The sequence below is a fragment of the Adiantum capillus-veneris genome, chromosome 14 (assembly GCF_014529385.1).
Source record: "Adiantum capillus-veneris isolate H3 chromosome 14, ASM1452938v2, whole genome shotgun sequence".
In the NCBI taxonomy this organism is placed as follows: Eukaryota; Viridiplantae; Streptophyta; class Polypodiopsida; order Polypodiales; family Pteridaceae; genus Adiantum; species Adiantum capillus-veneris.
In genome coordinates, this window is record NC_140944.1 from 101807541 (window position 1) to 101824578 (window position 17038).

General features: G+C 40.8%; 1 protein-coding gene across 1 annotated transcript; it reads left to right on the forward strand.

Annotated features, from left to right (window-relative positions):
* Nucleotides 1-16066: 16066 nt before the first annotated feature.
* LOC147442851 (uncharacterized) lies at nucleotides 16067-16828 on the forward strand. Its single transcript, XM_086529446.1, is given in 3 exon segments — nucleotides 16067-16213; nucleotides 16298-16399; nucleotides 16481-16828. Coding segments are annotated over 3 exon segments (597 nt in total).
* Nucleotides 16829-17038: the final 210 nt, after the last annotated feature.

Consider the following 17038-nt stretch of genomic DNA (forward strand, 5'->3'; position numbering starts at 1 on the left):
GCCTGAGTTACACTCTCCTCGGTGGACACTAAGCTACCTTGGTCACCTGCCACCTTCTGGTCTCTAAAACTGTATCTTCCTAATCTTAAATTCATCAAACTTATCAATGCAATTTATCACAAATCCAACCACTCACCTGGCAAAGGATCAGTCTCCGCACAACTTCTTGCTTTCTTGCTGAATATTCCTGTACACAAGCATTTAATTTCGGCAATCAAATCAAAGCATTTAACTGCTAGAGGTTATCTTAGTAATGATTGATATAACTAGAGAGTTAATCTCAACCACTACTGTATTTTATACACTACTGATGTTCTGGATTAGGGTTGCTAATCTGGAACTGTACTTCCCTCGGATGTTAGTAAATTTACGTAAAAAAGTATGAATTCAGTCTTTGCTCCGTCAAATGGACAAACAAGGTCCAAATTCACTTTTGAAAGAAGTTCTGGAACCCTTAAGCCAAATGTAATCTCACTGTCTAAGCCTAATCAAATTTTCTCTTTAGTAGGCCCCAATAGACATCCTACGCGTAGGATGTCTCTTGCTTTGTTTTGCCTGGATTTTTGCACTGTGGATTCCCCTTGATGTGCCGAGTCCACAACTATTTTTACTTTTTGATTTGGACACCTATAAGCTGGTCAATGGATCAAAAATCTGTTCTGACAGCCTGTTGCTGATCTTCATCAGTCTAATCAACTCCAATTTGGACCAAAATTGACTAGGGGGCTTGCCTTAGGCTATACAACACCTTGCTATGCCCACTGTCAGTATCTAGCTTTAATTTCTTGCTTTAGACATCCTACGCATAGGATGTATTTTTCATCAGAATGGCTTCAAATTCAAAACACAGGCTTCTCTTGAGTTTATGATTACTTTGGTATGCTCAAAATTAGGTTTGGAGTGAAAAATCACACAGAAGACATCCTACGCGTAGGATGTCTTTTTGGCTTGTTTGACCCTTGACTTGACCCACAACCTCCCCTTGATGTCAGCAACCCAGTGGTATGCTTAGATTTTGGTTTGGATTTCAAAAGTCCCCAATTTTAGCTGTTCTTGCCTTTTTCAGTCAAAAGTGCTAAAGTATTCTTTGAACCCAATTTTCTCACCCAAATGAGGTGAAACCCCTCTCAGTCACTCAATATATCATGCAAATCATGCTCATACAGCCATCATATGGTTTTGGTCTTAGAATAATTCTTTGGCACAATTTGGGTAGGATGTCTGGCAATTTCAGTCTATCTGGCCTTATCCTCTCAAGATATGGTCAAATTTCCACTTTCTAGTTGAAAATAGGGTAAACCCCACCTTCTGAACACACTAGTCCACTCAAAATCCCAAAATTCCCACTAGATTAGCCTGTAGACATCCTACACGTAGGATGTCTCCTGGCTTGAAATTAAATTCTTTTCCTGACAGAAATGCTCCTGAAGCTCTTCAGCTCTATCAGAAACACTCATAGTAAATTTTGGACTTCACTTCAGCTTTCAAACACACTTTTGCATCTTTTTGCGTCTTTTATAAACTTGTGATGAATTTATCAAGCAAGTATACATACATGAAGTGCTCTAGATCCTGAATCATGATGTCCTACTTACTCTACTCCTACTCATCATGTGAAATGGTGATAATGGTGTTTTGGTTTCTTTTTGGCCTCTCTGGACTCTCAAGCTCTCCTCTCACCGCTTCTACCACTCCAAATCCTGCTCTCGACTCAACTAATATCTAAAACTATCTCAGTCTACCTAAATCTACCTAAGTCGAAGGATCTAGGCCAGGCACACGCTTCCTAGACTCCCTCTAAGACCTAGAGAGTCCTCCACCCTCTGGTCCTATCCAAATGTAAAATGAGACTCTTGGGAAGCCAAAAATCTCTATCCTCAAGGACTACTCTCGGTCACCTACCTAAGGTTTTCATCCCCGACAGCAGTGCCAATGTTGGACGGATACGTCGCGATGGACGTCAGCACATCGAGAACTCACCTAACAAGATTTGTCATCTAAGGACGAAGATCGACCCGCAAGCGCGTGGAAGCAAGTATAAGGTGTCAACCTACACTCGATCGACTCTTAACTAATTCCTACAAAGGTCTCTACCCAATGTCTAAGTCACAGCCTTCAAGAGTGCAAAAGAGGAAACTTCCTACAACGCTTTCTAGAGCCGAACACCCATCAAACAATCTCGAAACACCAGAGAACTTGAAGGAGACCCTACTATCACCAATAGGTCGCTCTCCCTAAGGCCTACGAACCAAAACCCCAACCCAAAACACCTAGTGCAAAATCACGTAGGATGTTTGGCCGAAATTTGCAGGTCTCCGTTTTCGGAACCTTAAGTGCCTAATGTGTAGCTCTACTCCATGTGAACGTGTGGATATGCTGCAATGCAAAATCGGACAATGTATGCTCACCGAATCACCAGATGAAGCTCATAGAAGGAGCTCGCAAAACCAGACCGTACGCATGCAATGTAGGTATCGGAGTGTAGCTCTCGCCGAGGGCAACACGCTTCACTTCTCTGCACTCGATTCCAACCACCGGTGCACACGTAGCATCAAGATGAAGCTCACACTCTCTCTCGTACACAGTATGCTCACTCACAGACTTCAAACTCCCTTTTTAAAAATGACAAAAGGTTCTTCATTAAGGTCAAAAAGTGGTATAAATACCTTACAATTCTCAAACCCTAAAGTTCCAAATCAACCATCTACTCAATCTAACTATCAAAACTGGGATACAATCTGGAAACTTCTATAAGCCCCAATATTTACAAGGTGAAATGTCGAGTTTTCTCAATAAATGAATAATTACAAAAAATGATAATCTGCCGAGAAGTCAGTTTCCATAGGGTGTGTCCAGCTTCTCACAATAATGATGCATCCATTGTGGTTTACATAGAAGCAAATTATATAGGTTGTGTGGATAGCCAAAGATCCATGTTTCAAAATGTTTTTCTATTTTCTAGAGCAACTGTGTCATGGAGATCATGTCTCTAAAACTATACATCACCTTCCACCACCAAGGGAAAGTATGTGGTAGTTTTTTATGCTAGCAAGGAAGCTCTGTGGTTAGGTTGCTTGTGTAGTGAGAGATTTTGACATTACTCAGATTCTAGTGTTGCATTGTGATAATTAGAGTGTGATCTCATAAGACATGTGTTTCACTCCAAGTCAAAACACATAAAAATCCGTTATCATGTGATACTTGATATATTGGCTATCAAACATGTTGATCTAGTCAAGGTTCATACAAATGACAACCCTACAGATGGTCTCACAAAGAGCCTACCATCCAAGTAGTTTACACATTGCATGGAGATGATGGGTGTAGGGTGAAGCCCCTTGAATGCTTCATGTGTGTAGAAATGTATATACATAGAACACTTGGGCCACATTGGTCTTCAAGTGGGAGATTGTTAGGGTTTAGGAAAATTGACTAGACACCCATGTTTTTGACTGTACTAACTTAATCTCTATTCATTGTGGTAATATAGAGTAGAGAAGGATTATAATCCTCACTAAGAGTGCTAGTGTAGTCCCATGGTCCTTCCACTGCATGGTTGAGACTGTGAGGCCTCCAATTAGGATTTCCCCTCTTCAAACAACTACTTGGGCTTCGCCAATGAAGTACTGAAGCTTCCATGAATTGTTCACGATGATGAAGAATCAAAGCGTAAATTTAGGGTTTTAAACATGACAAATGAGCATTGCATCTGTGCAATTGGGAGCGAGGCTACACCTAATCTTCACACACACAAGAGTTTTTAGTTAATCTTGGTTCTCTTTCAAAGTGGATCTTTTGTGGCTGGAGTTTTGTTATTTTTTAGTGTGTATTTAGCTTCAAATCATCTACGCCTTGCTTGATTTTGATACAAATCCTCACAGTCAAAGGCTCGGTGCTTTCCTAGTTGCAATGTACACCTCTTGACACCATCCTAAAACTACATCAGCACGGTCCGTGTTCATAACTTGAAAGTCAAGGGTCATCGTATGATCTTGAACAATAGTCCCTTGAGCTACTATGTCCCATACTTCTTTATCATTTCCAGCTATCTGCTCTACCACATACTTGTGGGAGCAGGAAGTCTGTGTAAGCTTCAATTTCTTAACTAGCATATAGTTCAAGAAGTTATGAGTTTCACCAACATCCACTAAAATACAAACGTGTTGTCCATTAATAGCTCCATCCATGTAAATCAATTCATGGGACCAAAGGTGGATGCCACATTGAAGCAAACACACAACACTTGTGCTTTTCTTCCATATGAAGAACCTCTATAGCACAATATCTAGGAGATGAATCTACTGTGAGGCTTTGCACCGTGTGCATGGCATTTTCTTTGCCTTGCAACAGAGGACAATCCTTCTTGTTATGCTGGTCCAAAAGACATTTGAAACACAAATTGTATTTCTTTGTACTCTCAAAATTGGTAGTGCCAGGAGACCCACGTGGAGTATCTCATGATTGCTTAGGCTTCTTAGCCTCTTGAGGACACGGAGAGGTAGATTGTCTTCTCTTCCTCTTGGAATGTGTGGGAGATCTACCTCGCCATGGGCTCTTAGCTGAATTGCTCTTAGAAAAATTATTGTTAGAGTAGGGAACATTTATCTTCCTCTCTTGGTCATCATCATACGTTTGGACATGAGCGATGGCTTCTTCCAAAGTTTTTGGATATTGCGTCTTGACATGAAGCCAATAGTCTTTGTCAAGACCCCTATTGAAATCGCGTATCTTTTGGAATTCATCTAGACCTTCTAGTTTTAATATGGTTTCTCAATACTTAAGAAGATATTGAGTGACAAAGAGGCCAGACATGTGGCATGCATCCCATGCTAACCAATTCTTATCTTCTTCATTGGTGTCCAAAAACTCTTTGGAGAAAGAAGCTTGAAACACAACCCAAGACTGAGGACAAGTATCTATTGAAAATTTCATCCACCACTTATAGGCATTTCCTTTAAGAGATAAACTTGTTTCCACAGCTATCTTAATATCTGGGTGTGTCTTAGTCTATGAATACCATTCCATTTGTGTAAGAACGTATTGACTGCATCCTTGTTGCGATCACGCTCTTCACCATGAAATTTAGCAATGGTGATACTCTTAAGTAATGCATTTCTACCTTCTACATCTTCTGAAGCACTTGCCTCATGGACTCCTTGAGTCGTGGAAACATGGTTTCCTTGAACCATGCGAGCTTGAGTTTCTTGAACCGTTCCAGCTTGGGCTCCTTGAGCCATCTATGAATTCATAAATTTCATAAGTAGCTCAGTATGGTTTGTAGCATTTGCATTTAATGTAGAGAAGTTGCATTCAAGTATGCTTTGACAATTTTCCAAAGTCTTGAAAGCAGCCATATCTACAAGGCCATGATCTCCTAGACCATCATCATCATGCATATCAGTGTCAACAACGCTCGTGGTTGCCAAATTTTGATGTGCGTGCTCAAAATCAAAGGTGTGTGTATGTGGAATATGCTCGCCGGCCATGGTAAACACACACTAATGTAGAGAGAGAAAAAAACGTCAGCTTGTACCTTGTAAAGCTTGAAGTCGTCGTGTTTTTTATGCTCGACGACTTTTGCGTTGCATGAGACCCTCACCTTAAGAAATTTGTAGCACTTTATGGCTTGTTCTTTGTAAGAACACCTTTGCTGATTCTTCACAAGACTTGTCATTTTTTTGAAGGATTTTGTTCACTTGTGAAGCTTCTTTCTTGAAAAAAAAGGAATTTTGGGAAGAAAACTTGCCTTTCTCTAAGGAGTGAAAAGGAAGGATGAAACTACTTCCTTCAAGTTTGTAGCTTTTCTTTCCTTATAGCTTTCTTTGTCAACTCAAGTATGCTATTTTGTTTTGTTGTATACAACAAGTCTCAATAGCTTGGATGGTAGCATTGTTAGGAATTTTTTGGATGAGCATAATGTCACTAGGTCATGCCTAAAAGCTTGTCTACTAGCCTCATGTATATATGTGTACATAGCCCTGCAAGTTTTGAAAGCGACCCTGTAAAAATTTATGTGCAAAGGTGTGATATTTCTAGGCTTGGGTGCTAATTTTTTGAGTTGCTCAAGTCTCCAAAACTTGCTTGTTCACCCGTGCTTTATAGCTCCTAAATCGAACTTATATATCATGAGTTATGGGCATCCAAAGTGGGCGGTCTCAACTTAGAAGGTGATTGCGGTTGCATGTGACAAGGGAGATTGGGCCAAGTTGACAATTAGAATTAGAAAATCTGAGGTTTAAGACTTCTAGATGTAGCCGAGGTGATGGGCTTTGAGCCGTGTGTTACGGTGTGTCATTCGGTGACTGGAGCCGCAAGTTACGCTTTGGGAAAGTTGCTCGAGAAGTGCTCTTACTTCGGGGAAAATTTGGAAATTTTTGGGCATGAGAAAGCTGGGAAGCTTGAGGAGAAAGTGCCATGTGGCGGGGAGATTATCCCAGATGAGAAGGGAAAAGAGTAAAATGGGGGGTATATAGCCAAGAGGGGGAGCCCATTATGGGTGTATCCAAGTGAGAGGAGCTCTCAAGGCTTGCCATGGAGGGGCTTGTGGAATCATGGGGGAGACAAAACATTTTTTGAGTGCACACTTAGTTGGACAGGTATCTGGTATCATTTTTGGTCCCCGGCCACTTATTACAACCCCATTACCTTGGTCAAAGGGTCATCAATACCTCATTTTTAGCCCTAAAAAGGCAAAAAATGAGCCAACTAAAGGTGTCTACAAATGAATCCTTGTCGGCTAAGAATAAAGAGAAGACTTTTGGGAAAAAAAGATAAGAGATCCCCCATTTTAATAGCTGCAACACCTGCACAACTTCCAGAGAGCTCATTTTTGAACAAGAAAGAGAACACCCCCGACTTCGGGCGGTGATAACTTCTTCATCTTTCATCTGTTTTTCTGCCTATGGATACTCTACAGACATCTCACAAGACAAGCTTTGTCTTGATGTCCTTTTTTTATTCTAATTTTGAGTGTGTGTCATTCTTGAAGGGTTTTTCATAAATCCCCACAGGTGATTATCACAGGTGTTTTTGGCCGTGCAATAGTTCTTCCTTCCGACGGTGTGGCTCGTGCAAGGCTATAGAGGCATTCATTTTTCTTCTCAGTTCCATGCTAAAATCATTTTGGTGCCCCCAATGACGAGAAAGTACTCGTATGCTCCAATTCCTATGAAATATATCTATTCTCTGCAGGCAGAGAATGTAAAAAGAATGTGGGTCCTTATGGACAACCACCTATGTATGTGCACTTTGTGGACAACACTTGAGGTGGCCGTATAATTGTATTGCATCCTTTGGAGGGTCGTGAGGTTTTGTGAAGCCAAGCACTGGGAGTTGGGTTACCCAGTGTGAGGTGGATTACGTACTAGAGCGATCTATCGGCATCCCTTGAGCTTTTGACGTCACATGTAAGTGTTTTTGTGGCAATGACACATGGCGGACGAGTTTCCATAGTTTCACGGATTGCTTAATGATAATTCACATACTTTTATTGAAAAAGTTGGAAGTCAATTGCTTACTGCAAAATATACTAGACCAAGCTATATTGTTGCGGATGCTGCAATACAGTTTATAGGATGGGGCAAAAGTTTGGTTAAACAATCATAAAGAGTTGGTGCCGGCACAAACTCTAGGGGTGGTTTTGGACTACAATCCTGTGTGAAGCAAGTCTTATTGGCATAGTACAGATCCATTGAGGTACTTGATGAAGTTTGGCATAAAATTTTGGGGTACATTCAAAAGGTTAATCAAAGTGCTAATGATTTTGTCATGCAGTTCACCCATTTATGGGATAAAATGGGCTCGAGCTTTGCGAAATGAAATCCCTCCATCCATGTTAAAGAAGGACCACTTTGTGGAAAATTTAAAAGTAATTCTAAACTTCAAAGTTGAGCTGAAAAGTCCCACCACCTTTGAGGAAGCAGTCACTATCGCCAGGGAGAAAGAATGGAAGGCTCAAAGACTAAATGAGTACGAGAAAGCGGTCCCTGTGCAAAATAATGGTGGCCCCAAAAGGAGGAAAATCAGGCAGAGAGTAGAGCCCAACCTGCTCAAAGGGTTGCTAATATTGAACAGTTACAGTATTACCAAGACATATGCAAGACATGACGACCATGATGCAGAAATTGCAACTTAGTTTTCTTGGAGGTGGAGGCGGTCGTGGTCATGGACATGGTAGAGGAATGGACCACGCATGTGAAACTTAGCCTAATGCTTATGAAGGTCGTGGACAAGGAATCTTTGAGCTACAAAGGAGGTTCATTCCTACTTGTTATAATTGTGGTAAAATTGGTCACATCAACACTTATTGTTCAAACCCAACAAGGATGGGAGGTGATATGTTTCCACTTCCCCAGTAGATTCCTAATAGGGCTAATGAGTATGCATTGGATATATGGGGAGATCAAGGTACTGAATAGGAAAATCAGGCCTCAATCTCTAGAGGTCATGTGGGTATTGTGCCGGTTGAAAAGAAAGAAGCAGATATGCTGCCGGTAGGCAAAAGAGATAGAGAAGGCTATGTCGCTTCTGGTCCTAGTAAAAAGAAAGGGAAAGAGAAAGAGGATAAAGATGCGAAATCCAAGAGGAAGAGAAGACCTTGTAGATGGTTTAAAGTAGCAGATTTACCTTTGGGAGAAGGCCAAACAGCTTACAGTTTAAAGGAAGACCTGATTGGGACAAAAGTAGATTGTACTTTTGGACAGTTGATGAATATGGTGCCCAAACTCAAGAGGTAGTGGAAGTCATTAGTGAATCTAGAGAAAGAGCCGAAGCATGGACAAGTCATAATGTTGGCTATGGAAGAGTTACCCAACATTTTTCCTGTGGTGAACTCTTGGCACAAAGGTGTGGGCATGGGAGAGGCCTACATTGATGGAGGTGCTCAAGTCATGTGCCAAGAGGCTGGGTCTCATTACGTTCAGAAGCTTTGGGTTTTGGATTCAACTAGCAAACCATGCAAAAGTGAAGTGTTTGGGGATGATTAAGAATTTGGAAGTTGAAGTTTTTAACGTGAAGGTTATAGCAAACTTTCATACTATGCCAGATGGCCTGGGAGCTTTTCCTCTCATTTTGGAACAACCTTGGTTGAGAGCTATTGGTGTTGTGCAGGATTGGGGCAAGGGCACAATCTATGTGTATGGCAGGAAGGGTGAAAAGAGGGTGTTTGATATGAATACCAAGCAGCCTATGGCACTAGAGGATGTGAGTGAGAATGATGAATCCAAAGTTACCAGTGAAGATAGCTCTAAAGATTCAAAAAGTAGCTCTGCTTCCAGTTCTAGTGACAAGGGTGAAGTGTCCTTGTTGTTGGACAAGGAGAAGGGAGAAGAGGGTTAAATATTGCAAGTGTCAGGGAATATAAATGCTTCAAGCCGTTTAGAGAAACTTGAAGAGTTGATGCTGCCTAAGGAGGAATTTCCAGTAAAGAAAGAGTTGATTCAAAATATGATGAGTACTCATTTGACAGAAGGAGAAAGAAGGGAGTACTTAACAATGTTGGACAGGTTTCCATATCTTTTCATCACTTCATACCAGGAAATAACGGTTTTTGTTGGGGATACTTCAAAGATCGAGCTGGTTGAAGGAGAAAAGCCAATACGATAGAAATTAAGAAGAATAGGTAAGGAGAAAATGAATGCTTTTAAGGAAGAAGTGGATAAACTCTTGGATGTAAGGTTCATTGAACCAATTGATAATGCTGAATGGGTAAGCCTTGTAGTGGTCACTCCAAAGAAAGAAGGGCATTGGAGAGTTAGTGTTGATTACAAGCCATTAAATGCAGTGACCAAGAAATATCCTTACCCTTTGCCTTTCATTGATCAACTTTTAGATGTAGTGGCTGGCTTTGAAAGATACAGTGTCTTTGAGGGTCATTCATGATATTTTCAGCTTATCCTTGCTCCTCCTGAAAATCGAAAAATGACTACTTTTATCATGCCATGGAGTTGTTTATGCTTTTGCTGCCTTCCTTTTGGGTTGACAAATGGGCCTAGACCTTTTGAAAGAAAAGTGGATTGGGTCCTTGCCCCGTTCCTTCAGAATTTTGTCAAAGGATTCATAGATGATTTTTGTGTATACAACACAAGGAAAGAGCATGTTCAAAAGCTCGAAATGACTTTTGCCAATAATGATAAATGTGCAGGTTAGCTAACCCTAAGAAATGTCAATTGGCATAGCCACGGGTGAAGATTCTTGGATGTGTGATTTCAAAAAATGGGATTGAAACGGATCCAGAGAAAGTGGAGGCTTTGTTGTTGCTATCATCTCCAAAAGATACTAGATAGTTGGTCTCACTTTCATACAAAAGGTCAAATATCTGTCTCGTTTCATACCTTTGGCATCACAGCTATTGTATCCATCGCAACAAACATTTAAGAATGATCCCTTGGAGTGGTCTCATGAATGTGACAATGTCTTTAACAGAGTCAAAGAAGTTTTGAGTACACTACCCATTATGCAAGATCCTGACTGGGAAAAGGAGTTCCATTGGGTCCATTGTTGCAAAGGGGGAAACAATCTGAATACATGAAGCTTGCTCATTATGCTAGCAGAGTGAAGACTCCTCATGAAAGACGTTTTTTCAAATTTGAACTGGTGATGACCAGTATGGTTTGTGCTTGTAGACAATTCAGACACTACTTGCTACAAAAGTCGTTTACCTCTCTCACCAATCATTCATTGCTTTCCCATTTGTTCAATAATTCAAATATGTCAAAAACAGTGATGAAATGGATTATTAAACAAGAGTTTTAGTTCACCTTTCTCGTGAAAGAGAGTACTCGGGCTACCCTGGTAGATTTACTCACTTATGAAGACACTCCTGTTTTGGTTAAAGAAGAGGTGGTGTGAAAGAAGAAAGTCGAGACTCTTTCCATCTCTGATGATTCACTATCATATTTTGATGGTTCTTATCGAAGAATTCATGATGCTGCTTCGGGAGGCATTGTCCTTTATGATGCACAAGGAAAACTTGTAAGGAAGCAAGGGCTGAAACTTGATGCAAAAAGTAACAATGAAGCTGAGTACATGGCTCTTGAAGGTGGTTTGTACATTTTCTTACAGTTGGGAATTAGAGGCTTGCAGATAAAAGGAGATGCCTTGTTGGTCGTGAAGCAAATATTGGGAGTATGGAAGAATAAGAATCCTAAACAGAAGAATTTATGCTTCAAGAAGAGGTGGTGTGAAAGAAGAAAGTCGAGACTCTTTCCATCTCTGATGATTCACTATCATATTTTGATGGTTCTTATCGAAGAATTCATGATGCTGCTTCGGGAGGCATTGTCCTTTATGATGCACAAGGAAAACTTGTAAGGAAGCAAGGGCTGAAACTTGATGCAAAAAGTAACAATGAAGCTGAGTACATGGCTCTTGAAGGTGGTTTGTACATTTTCTTACAGTTGGGAATTAGAGGCTTGCAGATAAAAGGAGATGCCTTGTTGGTCGTGAAGCAAATATTGGGAGTATGGAAGAATAAGAATCCTAAACTGAAGAATTTATGCTTCAAGGTGAAATCGTTGCTCAAAAAGTTTGAAGCATGGAGTTTGCAGCATATTGAAAGGTCTCAAAATGAAGAATCTCATGATGCTACCCAAGAAATGATCAGTTGTGTGTTTGTGCTGAAGGCAAATGCCCCTTTATATCATGGCAGGGAACTATTATCAAAGGAGATGGATTTTTTGTTGAGAGGTGTCCTATCTGAAGGCTTACCATCATCCAAAAAGTATGCGTTTATAAGAAAATCCAGGAAATACAAAATGCTTGATGATGTGCTTTACATGAAAGGAAGTGATTTGGTTTTGCGTTGTGTGCCCTAGAAAGAGGAAAGAAGTGACAAAAAAGGCTCAACTAAAAGCTAATGAGTGCGTGAAGGATAAGAGAATTGAAAACGGTGATGTGATGTTGTGATACAACAGTAAGTTGGACAATACCTTTCAGAAAAAGTTTCAAATCAAATGGGAAGGTCCTTTTACTGTTGTAAAGAAGTTCGATAATGGCACATACCAGTTGGCAGATTTGAGTGGTGCACATCATAAGTATCATATTAATGGTTATAGATTGAAGAAATATCTGGCATGTTTGATGAAAATTGTGACAGATGAGATGCTATCAATTGAGGAAGATTGTGTGGAAACATCTTAGAATGTAAATGAGGTTTCAGGGAATGAGCTTTAGGCAGTTGTTCACCCTAGGAACCTCTGCTTGTCATGAATGATCAAGAAGGCTAGGGAGGGCTGGCAAGCTATGTCAAGCATTTTTTGGATGAGCATAAAGTCACTAGGTCATGCCTAAAATCTTGCCCACTAGCCTCATGTATATATGTGTACATAGCCCTGCAAGTTTTGAAAGTGGCCCTGTAAAAATTTATGTACAAAGGTGTGATTTTTCTAGGCTTGGGTGCTAATGTTTTGAGTTGTTTGAGTCTCCAAAACATGGTTTTGAATCATTATTCTCAGCCATGCTTTATAGCTCGTGAATCAGACTTATACATCATGAGTTATGGGCATCCGAAGTGGGCGGTCTTAATTAAGAAGGTGATTGCGGGTGCATGCAACAAGGGTAGCAGGGAAAACTTGACAATTGGAATTAGAAATGCTGAGGGTTAAGAATTCTAGATGTAGCCTAGATGATGGGCTTTGAGACATTTGTTACGGTGTGTCATTTGGTGATCGAAACCACAAGTTATGCTTTGGGAAAGTTGCTTAAGAAGTGCTCCTACTTTGGGGAAAATCTGGACATTTTTGGGCATGAGAGAGTTGGTAAGCTTGAGGAGGAAGTTCCATGTGGTGGGGAGATTATCCCACATGAGACGAAAAAGTGGAGAATGGGGGGTATATAGCCAAGAGGGGGGAGCCCATTATGGGTGTATCCAAGTGAGAGGAGCTCTCAAGGCTTGCCATGGAGGGGCTTGTGGGATCATGGGGGAGACAAGGTGCATTTTTTGAGTGCACACTTAGCTGGACAGGTGTCTGCTATCATTTTTGGTCCTCGGCCACTTGTCCCCACCCCAGTCCCTTGGTCAAAGGGTCACCGTCGACACCTCAATTTTTGCCCAAAAAAGGGGAAAGATGAGCCAGTTAAAAGGTGCCTACAAATTAAGCCTTGTTCGTTAAGAAGAAAGAGAAGATTTTTGGGGAATAAAAGATAGTAGAGCCCCCATTTTAATAGTTGCATCACCTGCACAACTTCTAGAGAGCTCATTTTTTAGCAACAAAGACAACATCCCCGGTTTCGGGTGGCGATAACTTCTTCATCTTTCATCTGTTTTTTTGCCTATGGATACGTACATCTCCACAAGACGAGCTTCATCATGATGTCCTTGGTTTCTTCTAATTTTGAGTGTGTTTGATGCTTGAAGGGTTTTTCATAAATCCCCACAGGTGGTTATCACAGGTTTTTTTGGTTGTGCAATAATTCTTTCTTTTGACGATGTGGCTCATGCAAGGAGATAGAGGCATTCATTCTCCTTCTCGTTTTCATGCTAACAATTTGTTGACCTCTTTCCCTCATGGGGTGGGTTCAACCCTCCTTCATGCAAGGGTTTAGAGGGCCTTCTTACGTACACAGTTAACGGCTCCAATGGCGCCTTGATGCCATAGAGTTGTCGGTCAAGTTTGCCTCTGTCTTCTCTTTTGCTGCATTGTGGGCCGCCGTCTTCCCCACCTATTGCCTACGGATCATGGGAGAGGATATGTGCATCACATGCACATGCGGCCCGCTTTTCCCCTTCCCCAAAATAGCTCAAATACCACTGAAAGGAGGAGAGTAATGCGGTGCGCTAGTTTCCACCCAACCATGCTATCTTATAGCCTCCCCCTAGCATACATACTAGCTGTGCCGATGGCCTTGCCCCTAGGACACGTGTCCTTACATACCCTCTTGCAAATGAGCATGTCCTACCTTTGTTGGACAACTTAAGGACCTCTCTTCTTAAGCAAGAATAGAGAAACCAATAGCTCTGATACCAATGTAGTGGAATATGACTATGACATGGATAGTAGCGGAATTTAAATAACCATAGTGAACATTTTCTTTAAGAGGGTTTTTTTTAAGGAGCATAATAAGAGTACTTAATTGAAAGTAGAAAAATGAACACTATGTATACCTAATTAGCTTGGCATGAACAATACTTGTAAAAGAGAGAGAGATAGAGAAATTTGACAACAGTTGAGGACCGAATTTACTTGGAGCCGGTCCCCTCTTCAAAAGGCTTTTGTATTATAGATTCTTCCATGTAGAGAGACTTGATTTTTTGGGAGCAGTCTACAAACATCATAGTCTATCATCTCAAGTAAATAAGTGATCAAACATGGATCACGATCCATGTACCTCATGTGAAATTTTGGATAGAAACTATACTAGCCCTGTGGCAGAGACCATTGTGAACAAAACATTTAAAAGGAGGGTTTCCAAAAAGGTTCAAAAAGTGTGTCAAAAATGCCAAAAAAACTTCAAGACCAAAAAACTGTCAAATAGACCTAGGCATTGACTATTGATTGACCTGATCAAGTCCAAATCATAAAGAAATCTTATAGCTAGGATCAGTATACCAAGGGGAAACTGTGTACTATTAACTAAGTCAACGTTAGTTAACAAAATCTTCTAAAGATCGAAGACGTTGGTACAGCCAAAATGTGTCGACCATAGAAGATGGCATGGGCAAATATGTGCAGGCTAGCAGAAACAGGGCAAAAGGCTGGAGCAGCTAGGAGGATCATGGGTTGACAGGTAGCAGCGGAGGTGTATGATTGATGCGGTTTATAGGCCAAGAAGGGCTCCATAAGGGGCTGATTTGGGTAGCAAGTGAAGGATATGCAAGGTTCAATCTTTGGGTCCAAGAATGTAGAGCTTGAAGTGCTAAAGGAGCAGTTCCAAACAACACATCAAACCAAACTACGGAGCCCAAGTTATGGAAGGTTGATGGTTCAATCTGTTGCAGATTCTTGCCGGACAAGACAACTGGATGTTAAAGAATATGTCCGTTGCACTATGGGCGGCTGGACATTGACTATACTATGTTGTAAATATACTTTGGATAATAGTCCAAGAAAAGAAGAAGAGTGAGAGCAGCACGTTGAATGGTGTGTGTGTGTCTCAATGTGTGTTAGCGTGTGTGCATAGTCTTCTTGTCTACCTTCTCCATCACCTGCGCACTCTACAAAGTGGTGTCAGAGCTCAGTTTAAGGAGCTACAGTCAATACACAGATTTCCGCAGTTCTGGAAAACAACCAAAAAGAGAGGTTTTTTGGTCATAACTCCCTCACCCGAACTCGAAATACAGTGATCTAGGAGTCTATCTTTATGTTTTTGGGCATTCCAGACGCATTGGCATACTCAAATTTGCCAAAATTTGCAATAAAAATTTTCTACAGCAAACAGTCAGCTCACACGGGAATAGGAGATTTGTAGTTTTGCACTCGACAGTAGATTTACAGGTTACAGGTGAAGAATTCACCATTTACACAGGTTTTGGAGAGCAACATAGAGATTTTGTATCATGATATTGTGTTATTGAAGATTATCTTTGGTTGTTGTGGGTTCGTTATGGACAACCGCCTATGTAAGAAAGGTTGTGGGAAGAAGTTGAGGCGGTTATATTGTCAGATTGAGTACCTTGTGGTTATGTATGGATATGCAGTTAATGTATTTTGGACAACTCCAGCCTTTGTGAGGGTAGATTGAGGTTTTTTGAAGCCTTGCCTTGGGAGCTTTGGTACCTTGGCAAGGTGTATTAGGTACTGGAGTGAACCCCCGACTGGCCCCGCTAAAGACCTCATATGTCATTGATGACTATGGGATGAAGGTGCATGCATGGATAGGTGGTACATGACAGCGTATGGATTGCATTTGCATACAGGTCCGTGTGGACATTTTTTTAGAGTATTTATACATAGTATTGAGTCAGTTTGTGGCAAAGTGAGTCAGTGGATTTTTTCTTGGCAGTGAGAGATTTCCTGTCAATGTTTATGAGCACTTTGGTTGAGATTGTCACTTGATATATCGTCCAAATACAAACGGAACTTTGCCAAAATTTTATCAAAATCCTTTGGAAGCAATTGAGAGAGTGAAGATGGCAGAAAGTTCAACTCAAGTCACACAGATTGTTGAAGAGAAGATAACCATAGAGAACTACAACATATGGTCTTACAGGATGGAGAACTTTATCATGGGAAAAGGTTTATGGGACTACATTAGAGGTGAACAAGACTGTCCCAAGGTTGGTTTGGAACCAAACAGAGAGAATGTTGAAGCACATAAAACATGGCAAGCAGGAGTAGAAGCTTACAAGAAGTGGATCGAGAATTCAAGGAAAATGATGCATTGGATTTCACTATGCATTAGTGACTTCTTTATACCACATGTGAAGAAGGCTCAATCTCCAAAGGAAGCATGGGAGATACTAGCAAGGATGGAACAACTCCAATAAAGAACCACGAAAAGTTCACTTGAAGCAAAGGTTACATTGTGTATGGTGAGGAAATAGATCCATATCAAATTATGTGATAGAGATAAAGCAAATACAGGAAGATCTTGCGAGCATTAATGTTGAAGTTCCAGATGATGACTTAGTTCAGTGACATTGAATGGTTTGGGACCGGAATACAAGTCATTAGATACATCTATATCTGTTCGAGGACACATGCCTGATTTTGAAGAGTTAGTAAACCTTTGTTTGCAAGAAGAGGTGAAGTTAGGCAAGTCGGGTCCTTCTACATCAAAAAACAATTCTAGAGATCAGGTTTTTTACTCTAGAGATCGTGGAAACAATAGAGGTGGAAGAAGAAACTATGGTCGTGGAAACAATATTGGAAGAGGTCAATGGCAGAAGTAATAAACTCAAAGCTACAATGATTACAGCCATAGAGGTAGGGGGAGAGCCCAACCTCGTGGACGTGGAGGTGGATGATTTGTACATCCTCAAAGAGATGGATACTGTAACATATGTGGCATTTATGGTCACTTTGAAACAGAATGTTACACAAGGATAAATCAAAATTGTGATCGTGGTGGAAGAGGCCGAGGTAATGGCAGACATGGAGGA